We start from the raw sequence: 19,012 nt of genomic DNA on the forward strand, positions 1-19,012 counted from the left end.
TATGTACAATATAAAAATAAAATTACAATATACAAATTTATTATTTAGAAATTAAAGACTTTTTAACGGATTTTAAACGTGATTTATTTATTATATTATTTTCCCGACGTTTGGAACACTTTACAGCGAGCGTGGTCACGGGGAGACTCTCCCCGTGAAGTCTCCCCGCGACCACGCTCGCTGTTAAGTGTTCCAAACGTCCGTCGGGAAAATAATATAATGAATAAATCGCGTTTAAAATCCGTTAAAAAGTCTTTAATTTCTAAATACTCGCGTAAAATCAAACCCTACCAAATTTATTATATAAATCTTTCATACTAAAAATATTTAAGTATAACTAGTTATAATAATTTACCTGGATGCATGCATGACATGAACAAGAATAAGAATTCCAGTATTTTTTATTACAGGTATAATCTGGTATAATATACCTAGATACTCTTTTGGACATACCTAGTAATGCCAAGTCATGCGTTCAATATTATTATAATGAAAGTTTTGAAAGCAGCAGGAATGTTAAATATAACAAAATATACCTAAATATATAAAAATGCGATTCCTTACATAGAACAAAATACGTGATGAAACTTTGTTCAATTATGAAATAGTTATATTCTAGTTTCGACAAATACTTTCATGATAATTTAATGCTTATATTTTGATGGTTCACAACCGATACATAAAACAGAAATGAAAATATCTTAGAATTCTTATTTATGTTATACTTCTTTTGGCGCGATGGAAAAAAATGATGAGAGTGAATTTTTACGATTCGCGCGCATACCGACGCGACACCTAAATTTAACAGCATGAAGTTAGTTCTAGGTGGTATAAAAATTGATAACTATGTTCAAGTTGTATATTCTAGTATTTTTTTTTCCATTCGCCAAAGAAGTATAACTTCTAACGCGTGTACATAAGTACACACATTCTTTTTTTTTACTCGTTATTTTGTGTGTGCCAGAGGAGTAATTATTTAAAAATAGATAACTAAAAATCAAAAGCTATATGCTTAGGCAGATATTCCCTTAATATAATCACAACTGGTAATATATTTTATAATATCTTACTCCTCTAGCATAAAAATTACAATAGAGACATCAACAAAATCTAGGAATATTTTGTTGTGTTGACATCTAAATAAAAAATATCAAGGGAATACAAAAAATCCTCAGATAATATCCATTAAAAATGTTTTAGCGGTTTTTTTGCGGGTAGGTACTTAACTACTTAGTCAATTAGTCATATTATTGCTGTTATGATAATACAAAACTAGGTATTCTTATTTCTAAGAAAATAAAAGATTGCAATAAGTATTATTATTAAATATTTTCCCAACGATACGCAACAATCCTATACATATACATTATGATTTATGATTATTCCTTACTAACATAAATTCCTCTTACATTACTAAAATACTTCCTCCATCATTATAAAACGATGACAATATTATAATTTAAAGCACTAAAAGGTAAATATTATTAATTATATAAATGGCACATTTGTCTGTTTCCAAACTGCAGAGCAGAGTTTTTTTTTTAAAGACCTAACTGATAGATTTACTGATGATGCATTGCATATTTCTTCGAATTCAATGCATTAGGTAGGTACATAATAGTAGAACCCAGTAAAACCACAGAATACATAATAGTAGCTAAACGCTACAGAACGGACACTCTCCGCCTCCCGCCAAAATTAAACACTTACCTCACCCCGCACGATCAGACATGTTATGGTACCCATTTCCCCGCAAGGACGATACCAACGACGTCTTTAGACGAAACGCAACGAAGATTGACAACATTAATCAAATTGACTTAAAGCAATTTTATTATTTTGGATTTGTGATTATCGTTTTTCGTAGAAAATGGTTAGATATTGTGCTGTTTACGGATGTATTTCATCAGAAAAACGCGAATTTTTTTTTACGCTAGTCACAAATGTGCCAACCATAAAGAGTTTACACACACATTTGCAGTCTCTACAGTGTGACTGTCAAAACTATAATTTTGTATGGAGTGTCCGGGGTGTGACAAAACGTTTAAGCGAGCGTTTAAGAATCAAACTTAGAATCAAAATTCAAAGTACAATAAAAATATTATCAAGGCCCGGACGTCAGTCTTTTTGACGAAGGTAAGCTTTTAAATGTCAAAATAACTGTGCTTAATGCTTATAACCGTTTAACATATTTTTTTAATCTACACGAAGGATACTGTTCATAAATGCGTCATTATTTTTGCTTTGTTGGCCTCCACTTGTGCTATTGTGTCGAACATTGGTAACGTCTTCGTTTCTGGAGTAAAAGTGAGTAGTGCGGCTGCGATTAAGGCTACAGACGAGAACAAGATGGCCGGCAATGCGGAAAATTCGGTTGTCTGCAAAGAAATAATAAAATTAACCTTTTTATCATAAGCATTTAAAATGCTTGGATAAAATATTGTGGATTCAATTCCCGTTCCTCGAACGAGAGAAGGAAACTTGACAGATTAATGATATTAAAACATTAGTGTGTTCCCGAACTTTTAATAAGTACCCACCAACAACAGATTCAAAAACTCTTCGGGCCCACTCGAAATCTAAAGAAACTTATTAGACACATTTTTCCTCTTCACGGAGATGCTCTATTATGAATATCTAAAAGCTTGTTTAGGTGTACTTACTAATAGAGGAGTTAATGGCGCCAACATGCTTCCGAATCTTGCGGCTGTGTTGCCACATCCAATTAGGGTTCCGCGGACACTCGTAGGAAACAATTCCAACGTGTATGTATAGATTCCAGTAAAACATACGACAACGCCGAGCTTTCCGCAAAGGAATAAAACAATTTTTAACCACATTATTGCTGAAAAAAAAACAATTAAGTAATAAATGCTTATTATAAAACTTAAGTAACAATTAGAGGTCAACTTTAATAATGAATACTTACAATCAGGAGAATACGACTGCACTATCAGGAAAAATGCAGAACAAACATAACCAAATTGCAGTGAGATTTTTCTTCCATATTTATTGAACGTATACAACGCAATTAAATCTCCAGGAAATGAAGAAATAGACGCCAGAATAAAATTTGTGTATTTATTGCCCGGCAATAAAACGGAATGAACAGCTAATCCATAGTAGACAAAACTAGACGCGAAGAAACAAAACGATGTAACTGCCAAACGTATCATTATCTCTTTCGACGCTAATATATCCTTCATTGTTTCCTTCTCTTTCTGTATCACGACGTTGAATTGGAATCTTAAATCTTCATCGCTCATTTCACTTATTTCTTTTTCAGAAACTTGCAATTTATTCATTTTTGAAATCATCTTCAGTGTTTCTTTAGATTCATCCATTTTTCCTCTTAGCATCTGCCATCTAGTACTTTCTCGGAGAATGAGCATGTATACAATGAAGAGAATCATTGGCGCATATACTACAATAATAAGTAATTTCCAATATTTCAATCCCAATGCGATAAAAGCGAAGCATACTTCTCCAATATACACAGCGTACGAGAAAATAACACCAGCAGTAACTCTTTTGCTTTCACCACCGACTTCAATCACTGAAAAAACGAAGTGGTTTTAGAATAATTGAAAAATAATTGGTACCTACCAAGTAGAAATAAGAGCTAAATTTACATAATACTTACACAAAACCACAGCCACGGTATACAGTCCAGACGCCAGCACGGACTCCAGAAATTCAACGCCAAGATACGCATAGTAGTTGGTAATAAATATTTTGCATAAGCCTACTGCACCGCCAATCGAACACATGATGATAGTGGGTTTTCTGCCTATCCTGAAAAAAATAATAATTCTTACTCTGTTTGACAAAAAGCAGATCGAGTAAAGTAGTGTATTTCTAATATATAAGATATTTATGATCTCTAATCTACGTTCGAGGTTCGTTCTTCGGGGAGAAAAAGTGCGAGTGCAGTAGTCAAAATTGTTCAAATAGGGCTAGCCAAAAGGTATTATTTAAGTAATTATTTTCAGATATTTCATAAGTTCGATTAACTTACTTATCAGCTATCCAGCCAGTCAACATCATTGATACGATCATTCCTGCGTTGTGAATGAATCCAACTAGGGTTGATTTCCATGATTCACATCCCAAGTTCAACTGTAAAAAATAATGACAATAAACAGAAATTCTTTATAATAAATACATTTACTCTTATATAACATCATATAAATACAGGTAACAGGTACTGTACATAATTCAAAATCAAATATGCATTGCTATTATAAATAGTTGTTGAGTATCGTCTTGACCTAGACTGGCAATAACTATAATAATTTTCAAGATACTTTGCGGTGAATCCTGCAATACGAAATTTGTTTGCACATAACATTATAATGTCTGTGTATAGAGCACAAGTATAGAGCTACAAATACATGACCTCAATTGCATTAGCATTAGTAGGTACTAACAAAATAATAGTTTTGTTGTCATTTAATGAGAATTGTTACCCATAATCTTAATCCATAGTAATTTGTGTATGTTTGTAAGTAAGTATTGTGCTTTTATTATTATTTTAATTGCAAAATATAAGCAGATAATACTTTTGCATTTGCATTAGCCCGTCCATCTGCATAAGGTTACACCATGTTATTTTAAATGTGAAGTGTTAAAAATGTGTGCAATAACAATCGTGCCGTCTCATCTAAACGCATGCCAAATTCTATGCATAATTATTTCAAGTAGGTGTGTATATTTTTGGACACATGATGTGACTTAAAAATATTAGTAACTGCGTTTGTTGTCACGTAGTATGTTTTATCTTTTAATTACAACTAGCTGTTGCCCGCAGCTTCGCCTGCATGGAGAAGATAAATTTTCATGGTACAAACTTCGACTATTTTATCTCCTTGGGGGTATTGATGAAAATTCTTCTTAGCGGATTCCTAAAGTCTTTCATTCGTCCTAACACCTGCATGCCATATTTCAGCCCGATCCGTCCAGAGGTTTGGGCTTTGCGTTGATAGATCATAGATCACTATGTCAGTCACCTGTTTATCTAATATATAAAAATCAATGCCACTTTTCGTTGTAATTCCATAACTCGAGAACGGCTGAACCGATTTCGATAATTCTTTTTTTATTATATTCCTTGAAGTACGAGGATGGTTCTTATGTAGAGAAAACGTTAATATGTACCACGGGCGAAGCCGGGGCGGACCGCTAGTATGATATAAGATATAGTTAGGTACTTATTTGTTTTCTTACTGTCGCGAAATTGTTTTCTTTATTAGAAATTTCACCTTCGAAAGTGCATGCGTTAGTGGGTAGTGAAAACAAATATTTCTTTTTATATTTAGTTCAAAGTGAACGACCGCTCTTGTTGTTGCAAGAATAACTCGTGTCACATTCACTCACTCCCTTTATTTTTCAATATCCTTGAAGACATACTGATTGCAGTATCGGATATTTCTAGAAAATCTTCTAAAGATATTTGGCTGACATACAAAATATGGTATACGTTTTCTGATACATATTACATAATTAAATAGCTGTGCATATAAATCAGCACGCTTAAAATGCCATTATAGCATGCAAAGGAGAGCTTAATGTATAATAGAAAAAAAACTTATAGAACTTTCATGGTAAATCCTGAATACCGTAAATAGTTCATTGTTATTTTTTATTGATTTTTATCAGTGTTTTGAATGGACTTACAAATAAAAATACACTGACATTGAAACGTAATTGGGAAAATAAATGACGTTCCAATTATTAAAGGAACGCTCTACTCGCTCGTGACTCTACTCTTGTGCTGATTAAAAGTATCGCGGTTGCGTTTATGTTTTCACAGCATTGTTTGTGTATTAAAAAGCTTTGCAATTCTACGTTTAGTAAAAGTAGAAAGTTTAATTAAACTGACCTTTTCATATTATATTATGTACGACTTGTAAGAGCATACTTGATACTTCATGCTTCGAATTTCAATAAGATACATTATATCCGTCGTTATATTGGCAGTAACTGTCGTTAACAAATAATGAGAAACATATAGAATTGTATATTATTTGACGCGCATCGTTAAAATTATCGTAAAATAATATTTAAACAATTATTAAAGAATTGTGTAAGAGCTAAAAATACCAAAGTACCTAATTATTTGTATGCACGATGTATTGTTCTAAGCAAGAAGTAATGTTTTGTTTAATATAAACTGAGTTATTAATAAACACCATGCATTTATTCTACAATAAATGATGTCATGTGTCACATTATATAAAAATTAGTTATATTTCTCTTCCAGATATTACAGTTTACTGAATAATTTACAACTGTAAATATAAAATAATGTGCATTTTAAAGAATACCAACCGAGAAAATATTTCCGATATTTACAATAATTAATGTTTTTTAATAGGTCTGATGTATGTTTGAATTCTCCCATGGAGAAAAAAATCGATAGACTATATTCTGGAAACCTCAAGGAGGTTCTGTTTGTGGCCCCGGTGGAGATAAAAAAGAATATAATATCTCGATCTGGCAGGATACAGAACGTTTATTTAGCCTAAGCCCAAAAGAATAAAGATAGTTCAATAATTAACGATAATCAATTTATATGAAATTGAATACACCTTTCCCATATGGAGACATTGCAGGTCTTCACAATTTGTGAATTTTAGAAAAATAATGTAAATTATGAGCAAGTGTGAGTGATGCTCAAAGGACCATAAAATATTGTCAGCTATAAAAATGTATATCGTTAATATAATGGCAACATAAATAACAATAATGTTTTGTCATTATTATAATTATTTTTCTTTCCCTTCCCTTTCTTAATTCATACATCATTCCAAAAGATTAATTCGAGACCAGAAATGAGAATAAGCGTGTGTATCAGGTCGTTAACATTATATATATTGCCGATTATTATTACAGGACTGGTTTTGGTAATACCAAATTGAATAAAAATCGACAAAATTGCATGTGCATGAGTGAAGATAGAAGGAACCAAGCGCTTCATGATCAAGCGCATCGGGTTTAGAACATAAAAATTAAAATAATGGATGCTGGAGCCTATAGAGATCAACCTTTTTCATTGTTTGGAAAATGTGTCATAATAAGATCGAGACAACTACTGGTTACACTTACTTTTTTTTTGTGTGGTGTCTCTCAATGTTAGCCAGAAGGGCTTCTACATTATAACGCGGACGCGTGGGTGAACTTTCAGTTCACCCTGGTAGTGACATGCACAAGGGCGTCCCCCCTTGACGGGGATCTCGAACCTCGGCTTGGGCTGTCACTTGAGTGGAGGAGGCCGGAAGGGCCCTAGTCGGACGGGAGTTACACTTACATACAGACACGCTATGTGCGTACAATACTCTGCACAAAGTTCAGCTCTATTAGCGTTAGTGCCTACACCCATATTTTTATACCTAGTGCACACTAAAAGTTTTGCGTTTCTGGCCACCCATAAAGGTTTGAATTTCGAATGTTATATTTTTTTAACATATGATATCTCATGAGTTGAGGAAACAAAAATTTGGCGGGAATCGCTTGTCAATTTTTTTTTATCTCGAGTTGAAGTTCGTTGTCCGTAGCAAAAACGGAACTAACACGAAACAATTTTAGGGCGATGATTTTTCGTGATTTTAAAAGTTCGCTTTCTCCGAAAGCTTGCACTGCTCGCTTTCAAAATACTTTTGGGAGGGAAGCTCCTCATTTGAGCTCTGTAAGGCATTGATATGCTGAATTTCATCGCGGCCGTGTTTCTCTCCATGATGAAATTCGTGAAGGTCGACCCTCAACTGCGATCACGGAGGAAAACATGGCTACCGTCAGACGATTAATTTAAAAAAATTGCCATATCACTTATGAGGAGATTCGAGGACATTTGGGGATTGGTATGAGCCAAATTCAGAAAATTTTACATGAACATTTCAAAGTTAGGAAGCTTGGTTGCCGGTGGATCGCTCCCAAACTCACTTCAGAACAAAAACGACATCGAGTAGATTGGTGTTAAGAAATGCTATTAAAGTACAATTATGGACATTCTAATGCCATGTAAAATATCGTGACAGGATATGAAATATGAATACATAACCATGTATTTTAAATGAAATATGAATATAACCATATTCCAGAAAGAAAACACCAATATTCTTTGTGGGTGTTTGAAAGTGACAGCAAACCAACCAAATTGAAGCAGGCGAGAAGGGACAGCAAACAAATGATTGCATTATTTTTCTCTACGACGAATCCTGTCTGCACTATCCCACTTGAGTAACAAAACTTTGTTAATGACGAGTGTTACACCACTCTTTGTTTGCCCAATGTCTTAGAAAAAATAAGAGAAAAGCGACCTAGAAGTCGCATCTTGTTGCACCATGACAGTGCTTCGGCGCACACCGCGAACAAAACAAAGTCATTTTTGGCTTCCGAAAACATGGAGCACGTGACTCATGCCGCACGCAGTCCTAACCTAGCACCTTGCGATTTCTTCCTTTTCCCAAAAATCTATGATTCAATGAGTAGTTCGACATTTACGTGGCCAGAAGAGGCCGTGATGCTTTCAAACAGCACCCTGAAAACATACCCTCAGACCAATGCTCCTCATGTTTCCAGAAATGGTTTGAACGGATGAAAAAGTGATTTAAATGTAACGGAGAATAGTTTAAAAAGTATTAAATATAATATCAGACAAATAAATTGTTTTATTTATTAGTTACGCAAAACTTTCAGTGTGGCCCACGTATTCCCGCCCGCCCAGTGTAAAAACGCCATAATTATCTATGTTTTTCCTACCGCATCATTCGAAAGCTTGCATAAAAAGTCACCAAAAATTTTGCAAAAATTTTTCTATTCAAGCATAACATCACCGAATCAACTCTTCTCTTTGTTTGCATCATCAATCGTCTAGACAGGAAATGTTTTATGGGTCAATAATAAAAAAAATGTTAATCCACTATCTGCCATCTATTAATAAAAGTAAATTCTCATATATTATAGGTATCAGTCACATCAAAATCCCAATTTTTAATTACCTGCTGCATTAGTTTACGACCTGATAACTAATGTAGTGGTGATAATTGCTATGCTTCAAGCGTGCTCACGTGCGTTTAAGATCCAAGCTTCAAGAAACGTGATATTATCAAACAACAAACTTACCGCAGCTACTATCGAATTATCATTTTCAAAAACCCAATCGTGACATTCTTCTAATACTTCAAGAAACGTGTTATTCGAACATGTATCGTTCGCTATATGATATTTTCTCATGTCTACAACGGGTCTAAAGCATTTTGCGTTCACGTCTTTCGGCCACCACGTCGGTATTTCCACAGTTGGATTGACGTCTTCACATTCTGGAACGCGACACCTGCAAAATAAATTTACAACATTGTTAATATCTTATGCGCCAACAATGGTCTAAAAGTCAAGGCCAACTATAATTTAGACAAGAATTCGAATTTTATGATAATTGTTATACGAATAATTATGTAATAATATCTGTATTTGTTTGTATACCTATGTTATGTTTCCCTATTTATCTTTATTATTATCTTCCTATATTTGATAGTATTTTACGTAGATGTTACTGATATGAGTACATGACTCGTAGTTTTACCACGTGACAAGTATGTTTATTTTCCTGAATGGTAAGTACAGGCTACAGTACATGTATATGATGATATAGAGTCCTTGCAAATGAAATGACAGGTATAAAGAGAAAGCGAAGGGATAAAGGGATAAAAGAATTGACTATGGCATTAAACGACTTGGTCACAGGAATCTTCTCATCGTACAAAAAACAGTGACTTTTACGGCCAACTTTATTACGCCGATATTCAATTGGGGGTAGGTATTGCTTTTCCCCAGAACAAGCTTGGCTCAATTCGTGCAGAAGCACGCCCGACTCCCAATTTAGATACGGAATGTTCTTTGTTGATTGATTTGGAGTTCAATTTTGTCGCAGTTAAAATTTCGAAGATCAAGGATCAGGTTTTATAACCTGAATTATTGCTTGAATATTAATTTTACTATTACATAAACAAAATGTAAAGTTCACCGACATAGGAACAAAGTCAAGGCAACATGTTTTATTGGTATTTAAAAAATGCGACGTCCCGTTATACTTGTATGTAAATCGCTATAGATAAATCACGAAACTTGATTAATTAGATTTAAATTAAGAAAAAATAAGTACATAATATATTATGTTTTGATAGATTCTTTTGCAAATTTAAACTTCCTTTTAAGAGCTATATCTGGTATAAAGCAAACAGACAGCCTGTGTTCCATATTTCAAAAAGTTTTTTCTATTAACTCTACCATGTTTATATATATATATATATAAAGTTATCATATTTGTAAAATGTAATCTCAGTATGTACTTACGAACATTTAAAAAGTAAGGGTAATGATCATAAAATATGTATGTTACCCAGTAAAACAAGGCATTTTTCTAAAAGTATTTTTGGTATGGGTCCAATACTGTGTAATAGATTACCTAAAGCAATGACAGAAATAGGAAGTATAATTAAATTCAAATGTAAATTAAAAGACCTTTTATTACAAAAATCTTTATTATTGTATTAGGGACTATATTAATGATAAATCACTCGACATATTTTAATAACGATTGACTTATTAGTGTAGGTATATTTATTTTATTAATGCATTTGACTTAAATTTAAAATAATTATAAATTATTATTTGTTTAACTGTAGCAGTAATAATTATGTATTTGTAATTTCATATGCCTAACAGGCAGGATATGGCGGGACTTATGTTTGTCTAAGATCTGAATTGTACCCATTTTCATGAATAGAAATATTTGAATTTGAATTTGATATCCGATATCGGATCGGATAATGTGAAAACGCTCTAAGGCTCTTCATACTTCTTTTGACGACAACTTTCTCGTAAATAAATATTTTATTTGGTTAAATAACCTCTTTCACAAAAATTGCGTAGTATATTAGGTACTTGTTTGTTTAATATGTTTATGTATTACCTATTGCATCTGAATTTGATCGTACCTAACGATGTTCAATTATTATCCTTCACAAGTTATATAAAACATATTGACCCCAATTGATTGCTACATTGTTACTGATTAGAATATTTGTATCATTGGTCCTTATGAAACCCTGAAACCCTTTTAAGCATATTATAATAACAAGATCCAATGATCAATTATTTTTAAAAAATGTTAACTTATGAAGTTCCACTAATATTTTTTTCGTTCATTTATGCTTTCTTTAACTGAAATGGCTTACAGAAATATTATTACTTTTATGAAAATTTTCAGATTAGGTAAGTAGGTAGGTCATTATTTATTATATTTATAATAAACCGTTTTCCGTATAATACCGTTAACTATTTTGATACTATATTTAAAAAACATGACCTCGAATAAATTAATCAATAGGTACATACATAATATCCGAATAGTAATTATTGTTAGAGTTAGTAGGTATACAAAATAATTGCTAGTCAACCTGTCAAACTTGTTAATAACATAAACAAATAAAATATATTACAGGATATTTTTCACACACGGCTCGGTATAATCCAGTCGGAGTCTATTTCATTCATTCTAAATCATACTTGTTTATCAAAAACTTTAAAGAAGTGGAGAATCAATTTTATTGTTATAAGGGTAAAAAATTTACATTTCGCAATCAAATCGCCAAAAAATGCTAACGTTATCGCCAAAAAATGCTAACGTTAGGTAATTGCACCCGAAACCCACTAATTACTTTTTTATAACAAATTTTTTATTGTTTAATTAAAAATTTGCGGCTTCGCCTACAACTCTAAACTTAAAAATACCGGGACTTTTTGTGCATTCTTGATTATTACCTCCACTTTAATTATGAATGTACCAACTACAAGTACCTATTTAGCAAAAAAAAATTTTTTTCAGGAAGTTATAGTAACTACTTATAATAAGCAGAACTGTAACGAAATATGAGACATACATTGCGCGACTAGATTCTTGAAAATTTTATACGAACCATAATTTTATACAAAACATACTACTTTTTTTTTGTACTTTTTATGCTTTTATGCTCCAGTAAAAATCTCCGTAAAATACATACATAAATTCTTAAGTGAAACCGGAAAACAAACGTGGAAAAGCTTTTGTCAATACTTGGTCGCATGTAATTTATAACAACACGCACTTCGGAAAGTTATTTTGAACACAGACAATTCTGTTGGCATTGTTATGTTATTGTATATTATTAAAATAGCTCCTCTGACGTTCTCCTGTTACATAATATACTAGCTTTCTGAACATGGCTTCGCCCGCTTTGTAGAAAACAAAAAATTATATACAATGCTTCCTCGAGAAACAACCTATTTATGAAAAAGCCGCATCAAAATCCGTTGCGTAGTTTTAAAAATTTAAGCATACAGAGACACACACGGCGGAAAACGACATTAATATTGTGTAGTGAAGCTTACCTACATCGCCGTTTGTTTTAAATTTTATTTAACTAAAATTAATTTTCATAGAAAACTCAACTGACATTATTCAAGACATAAAATTATTATTGAAATCAGCACAGCTTTTCAAGCATTATGTCCTGACATGGAGTCCATGGAGATACGTATTCTTTATATTTACTAGGTAACATAGTAGGCCTAGTAACAAGTCAATTACGCCTTCGTAGCCAATACAACTTGCACCATTACTTTTAGAGACTCCACTGTTTGAAATAATCATTATTGTATCTAAAAATATCTAACCTTTACAGCTAAACGAAAGGCAAAATAAATAGACCTTCCATAATCATAAACTTTCATAATACCTTGCGTGCTTAGTAAGCGAATTTTAGTACAGGCAATACAGGATGTCCCAAAAAGTAGTGATGAACGGAAGCTGGGAGGTAGAGGACCTAGAGGGCTATCCGAATCACCCCCATGTATGTTATGCGATTTTTCGTATTTTCGGAGTTATGACGTTTTCCAGTATGTTCACAACTTCAAGGGCCCATAAAAAAATAAAATCACATAAAAAAAGTTTTCCATTTGGCTTTTAAAAACTTGCTCTATCTATCAGGTAGCTTCCCTAAAAATTTCATTTTATTATTCAGAAAGAATTTAGATTTCAATTTTTCGATTGAAGCTTTCTGAATAATAAAATGAAATTTTCAGGGTAGCTACCTGATAGATAGAGCAAGTTTTTAAAAGCAAAACGGAAAACTTTTTTTATGTGATTTTATTTTTTTACGGGCCCTTGAAGTTGTGAACATACTGGATAATTTTATCTTTCTTGGCATTTAATTCTTTTTTTTATTCCATTCAAACGTCTAACGATAGTAAATGTTACCATACTGAATTGGCCTATCTTTCAGCTTAGCAAACAATAAAAAATCAAGCATTTAGCGCAATAATTGACGTCACCATGAGTGAAAATATCATCGTACTCGGCGATAGGTGAAAAATTGAAAAAAAACGTCATAACTCTGAAAATACGAAAAATCGCAAAACTTGCTCTATCTATCAGGTAGCTTCCCTAAAAATTTCATTTTATTATTCAGAAAGAATTTAGATTTCAATTTTTCGATTGAAGCTTTCTGAATAATAAAATGAAATTTTCAGGGTAGCTACCTGATAGATAGAGCAAGTTTTTAAAAGCAAAACGGAAAACTTTTTTTATGTGATTTTATTTTTTTACGGGCCCTTGAAGTTGTGAACATACTGGATAATTTTATCTTTCTTGGCATGTAATTCTTTTTTTTATTCCATTCAAACGTCTAACGATAGTAAATGTTACCATACTGAATTGGCCTATCTTTCAGCTTAGCAAACAATAAAAAATCAAGCATTTAGCGCAATAATTGACGTCACCATGAGTGAAAATATCATCGTACTCGGCGATAGGTGAAAAATTGAAAAAAAACGTCATAACTCTGAAAATACGAAAAATCGCATAACATACATGGGGGTGATTCGGATAGCCCTCTAGGTCCTTAACCTCCCAGCTTCCGTTCATCACTACTTTTTGGGACACCCTGTATAATGTCCGTACTCCGTATAGCAACCGGACTGACATTATAGTGCTTATATATTATTTAGTTTATTTATCCAGTCGGAGTCTATTTCGTTCATTAACGCATAAGTGTAATACCGCAATGGAATAAATTGTCAATACAATTTGCTGGATATTGAGTTTACTTTCAATTTTTCTAAGAAATACGAAAACAAGGCTTGCTTGAGAAGTGGTCGTGTTAAAGATCCACGCAAGTTTACACAATTCTCAGCATTCAATATTGAATATCTGAGAAAATTATTGTATATTTTCCTGCTAAAACTGCTTTATTTTTACGATATTCTCTGAATGTTTCTAATGTGAATGAAATGTAAATTAATTCAATGATATACCTAGGTAAATGTCCGTTATCTAATATACTCTACATAAGAATAACAAGAGGTTTTCAGTTATGAATCAATCCGAAATTGTGATACATTTTATATTGTTGCATCATAAATAATTTTTTAATATTATTTTTACACCTTATCATAAACATATTGTTGATACCACTTTAAGCGCGTAAATTGCTCAGTTTATATTGCACACATTAGGTAGTATGCACTGCTCTTTCTGAAGTATGTTAACAACGCGTAATTACAAACGTGCTTATAGTTAAATGCCACATGATCTAGCTGCAGTAAGTTTTAAGGAAAATTCTAGTACCTACTTATGCTTTTAATTTTTCTGCATACTGGCTCACTCAGCAACCCAACCAGTTTTAATGACGTTACAAGTTACTACAAGCTGAATAATTTATAAAAAATAATGATGTAATTTATTGCCATTTGATTGTGTTGCATTCAGTCGTGATTTGTTATGCAGCAGGTTTAAATATTTTTATTTTGCTTTTAATCGACAAATGTGGTCGTATAACAGTTTTTGCATAAATTAGGAAATTGCCATGTTATTAACAATTATTAACTAGGTAAATGTGGTAAATCCCATATTTGAAAATTTCAGATAGATACGTAAGTACATTACTTTATTTTCATTTTATTTCTTAATAAGTCGGTTAATGACACGTTTGAATCAGGATTTATGCCAACAAAATAACTAGTAAGTATAAAAACATTGAGAAATATTATCGAAAAAAAACATTTTTTTTTTGCGTATGTTTCATTGTTCATCCACGTGCCTATACTATAACTAAATTAATGTAAATATCGCAAATCCATCAAGAAGGTCATTGGCTTCATCACACCAAAAATAAAAATAAAATGCAAATCGCAATTTATTTTTAACACTCAGTTTGTAGCGGATGATGAATGATTTTTTGCCATTTAATCAACTTATTCGATTTATATCACACTGATTTTTAATTTTAGTGTGAAAAAGAGGGCGACCTTAACAATTAAAAAGTTCTATAGGTATTTTTATACATTCAATGAAACACAATATATTATAACGCTTATGCTGCAGGCTATTATGCAATATACCAAACTCGTACATGTAGTAAATGTATCTACATGATCGTAAACAACATTAATATTATAGAGCCTCTCACATTTAATATTGCCCTTAAAGCTTCAATAAGCTTTTAGAGCTTTAGACAATTTAAACTTGAGCTGGTAAAGAAATGATATACATAATACATAACTGATTTTAATTTAATTCCAATTATAATCAAAAATACACAATGACTTCCTCTGATAACAATTAAAATAGGTTTCTATCTAGATAACCTTAGAAATTAGGGCCTTTACATAAACTAAATTGCTCTACATGTTGTTATTGTAATCATTAATTTCTAATACCATTAATAGTTACAAACTACTCGTGCATAATCGAATATAGGTAATAGGTATCTACGATTAAACTTTTTCACATCATTACCATATTTGCATTTATAAGTATGTTTATAAGTTCTGAGTATTTTAACCTTTTTCCTGTTAAGTCTTGGCAATACATATCATAAAACCAATAGGTCGGTTGTTGCCAAGCTGCGCAACTTGAGCTGCGTATCTTGTGGAAAACCTACAAATCATTAGGTATTACGAAAGGAAAGAATACAAAAATATAAATAAGAAAAAACTAAATACAAAAAAATTTGCACTACTTACCTCTTATCAATCAGCTCTTAAACATAAAATTACGACTTGGGTCCCTGTTTTGCATAATTGATAGTACATGCTAACAGCTGTTGGTGTCATTATTAAATACGTATTTAATATGACTACTGAAAAGTTATATAATTAAATAATAAATACATTTTAAATAAGCTCTATAATAATAGAGGCCTAACCTAGTGCTAGCGTTAGCTACTTTTAATTAGTATTCTGTGCTAGTGTTTAAATATCTGGTTTTAACCTAAGCTTTATTTAAATTACAGGTAATTCTATGAGAAAAACAAGAACCTATGCTACATAACTGTACCTAAGGTATATTCTAATATTTTTTTTCCTATTATTAATTCTATCCATATTAGTGCTATTTCTATTTTAAACATGAATAGCATACATTCTCGAACGCTCTGGAAGATCCTCGTCTAATTGAAGCTTAAATGCGGAAGAGTTAAGAAACTATACGAGACAGAATAAAAATAAAAAGGAAATCTGTAGTATAGCATTCATTGGAACAGATAATCCGGTTCTTTTTGATTGGTCTTGATGCTAAACGTTTTTACTTTTTGGTGCTCTAAAGTCTATTCGAACGTTACTTACAAATTCTAGGTCAAAATTTAAAGCAAATGTTACGACATAGCTCTGTTTGATCCTATTTCATCGGAGCTGCACGAATTATAGCGAATACATTTTATTTTTATTTTATGATATTTGATAATGTCATAGTTAGGTATAACTATGAAAAGACGAATTTTGTTTATTTAGATGAGCTTAAAAAAAACAAATAAACGGAAAACGACCACGCTTAGTTTGAATGCTCTATGTATATATGATACATTTATGTGATGATCATGAAATTTAAAATGATGAATAAGCGAACAATTGGGTAAACAACTAGGTATGGGAATATAAAAACTACATAATCATTTTCACAGGAACGACATTTATCCGACTGCGCCAAACAAGCGTTATGTATGTCGAGTGTTTAAACAGTTATAGGTTGAGACTTGAAGGATTTTAGTCTGGGTTGTAGATTCGTCTCAATTGTAGTGTTTCTTCTATAATTACATATTAGGTACGCAATTTTCGTAGAAAATCGTACATCTCGCATATATAATATTCCTACTGTTTCTTCTGTCTATAATGCTTAGTACTAGACCTAAACTTTAAGACTAATCAGGTACAGGGATATTAACATATGGGATATATAATTTTTTTTTTTATATTGAAAGCAGACGTTTGTCCACTATCATAACTACATGCACCTTGCAGGCGGTGATTCAGACTTTGGAGGTTGCGACAAATCAACGAGGGATTGGCAATAATTCTGCAAGCTCGCCTCTTCCAAAGCTCCAAGGTGAGTTTTGGCGGATCCACCCAAAGATAGCTATAGTACCTACTCCACACACAACCGAACTTGGGCTTGATAAAGTTTGAGAAGCTGTTCCGGTGTGAAGTAATTTCTCACTTTGGCAAGTAGGTATTCCAAGTTTTTTGGCTGCAACTTGGGCTTTGGACTCGATCAATTATACGAAATTGAGATTGGCAGAAATCGATACACCCACTTCAACATTAAAAGACATTAATCACATCTATAATAATAAAGGTAATATAAATAACCTAACAGGAAAGATTGGATCAGTCGTTTGAAAGCTGTACTGCAATTTTTATTACCATGTCGTTGCACTATAAACTTTAGGTACCTGTAATTATTATCTCGTTGAATGTTATTATACAGAAGATATTTTTGAGGTATTTTTATCTGCATATTTGTAGTAAGCTTTTTAATAAATTGTGAATAAATTGTGATTTTTTTTATTTTACATGTCAGGGGCAAATTGTCCTTTTAATTTAAATTATTTTTATAGACTTCAGGAAATAAATATTTTTTTTAATATAAGTATTTAATAAATAGTGTATGTTTGTTACTCTTTCACGCAAATACTACTGAACCGATTACAAAGAAATTTACCGGAACTATGCGGGTTTTTTTTTTTTAAATCGTGGGCCGTGGGCGAAGCCGCGGGTGGAAAGCTAGTAAATAATTATTTTTATTTTAATAGAGTCTTGATTATGAGAAAATGATGTACCAAAAATTAATAGATTTCTTTTTTGTATTTTAAATTATACTATAAAAATAATCAATTAATATAGTTGTGCACAAATTGGCCCACGACAAAAAATGGAGTTTGTCAGTTAATTGTTTTCGGATTATCACATTAACTTAATGTATTCACTTATCAAATTAATTAAATATGTGTTCCTACTTTTTATTATCACATTAATCGATTTTATCGGGTTTTTCTAGTAAATAGCTTACAATATGTTCTGAAACAATTAATTGTAGCAAGATGTTGTTGCATCTGCTTAAAATTAATATTTATAATAAGACTTGCCTGTGATTAACTTCTTCTGCTACGAAGATATAATTCACATGGATCATAGAAACCATCATTAAAGGCAAACATATTAAAATATATTGGTACACTTGAAATTTGCCGAATTTGTCCAATTGTTTATAAACTTCACTGCACGTACCCTCGTTTTGGATACTGGTTGCTGTCATTGTCTTTATAAAATACGTAGGTATAATTATATGATATGTATTTTCTTGTATTTATTATATACGAGTCTGTCACACCCGAATGCTGTTGAACAACTAATTCAGAATAACAACACAGCCTCTTTCAGAATACGAATTCCACGCGCGTACTCTATACAATTAATATGTCTAGTCGTTTTTTATTCAATTCAATGTTCTATAAATTTAAATGAATTAATCACGTTATATAGACGGAATAACCTGGTATTTCTGTCACTTAATATTGGTTTGTAGCAGTTAGTGTGTAGGTACTAAATAGTTTCGCGGAAAAATATAAGTGACTATGAAATATGTGCGAAAACATCTTTTCTGTCACTCTATTGTGCATTTCCATAAAATACTTAGGTA

The 19,012-nt window shown here is 32.0% G+C and overlaps 1 protein-coding gene across 1 annotated transcript; it reads right to left on the minus strand.

Moving 5' to 3' along the window:
* Positions 1-1,937: 1,937 nt before the first annotated feature.
* On the minus strand, positions 1,938-18,708 carry LOC123696909 (organic cation transporter protein-like). The gene is made up of 7 exons (XM_045643297.1): positions 18,459-18,708; positions 9,124-9,334; positions 4,019-4,119; positions 3,644-3,795; positions 2,930-3,556; positions 2,664-2,845; positions 1,938-2,378 (listed from the first exon to the last, which is right to left on the minus strand). Exons 1-7 carry the CDS (start codon positions 18,626-18,628, stop codon positions 2,220-2,222), a joined length of 1,602 nt encoding a protein of 533 aa, XP_045499253.1. The 5' UTR covers positions 18,629-18,708; the 3' UTR covers positions 1,938-2,219.
* Positions 18,709-19,012: the final 304 nt, after the last annotated feature.

The sequence above is a fragment of the Colias croceus genome, chromosome 13 (assembly GCF_905220415.1).
Source record: "Colias croceus chromosome 13, ilColCroc2.1".
Taxonomy (NCBI): domain Eukaryota; kingdom Metazoa; phylum Arthropoda; class Insecta; order Lepidoptera; family Pieridae; genus Colias; species Colias croceus.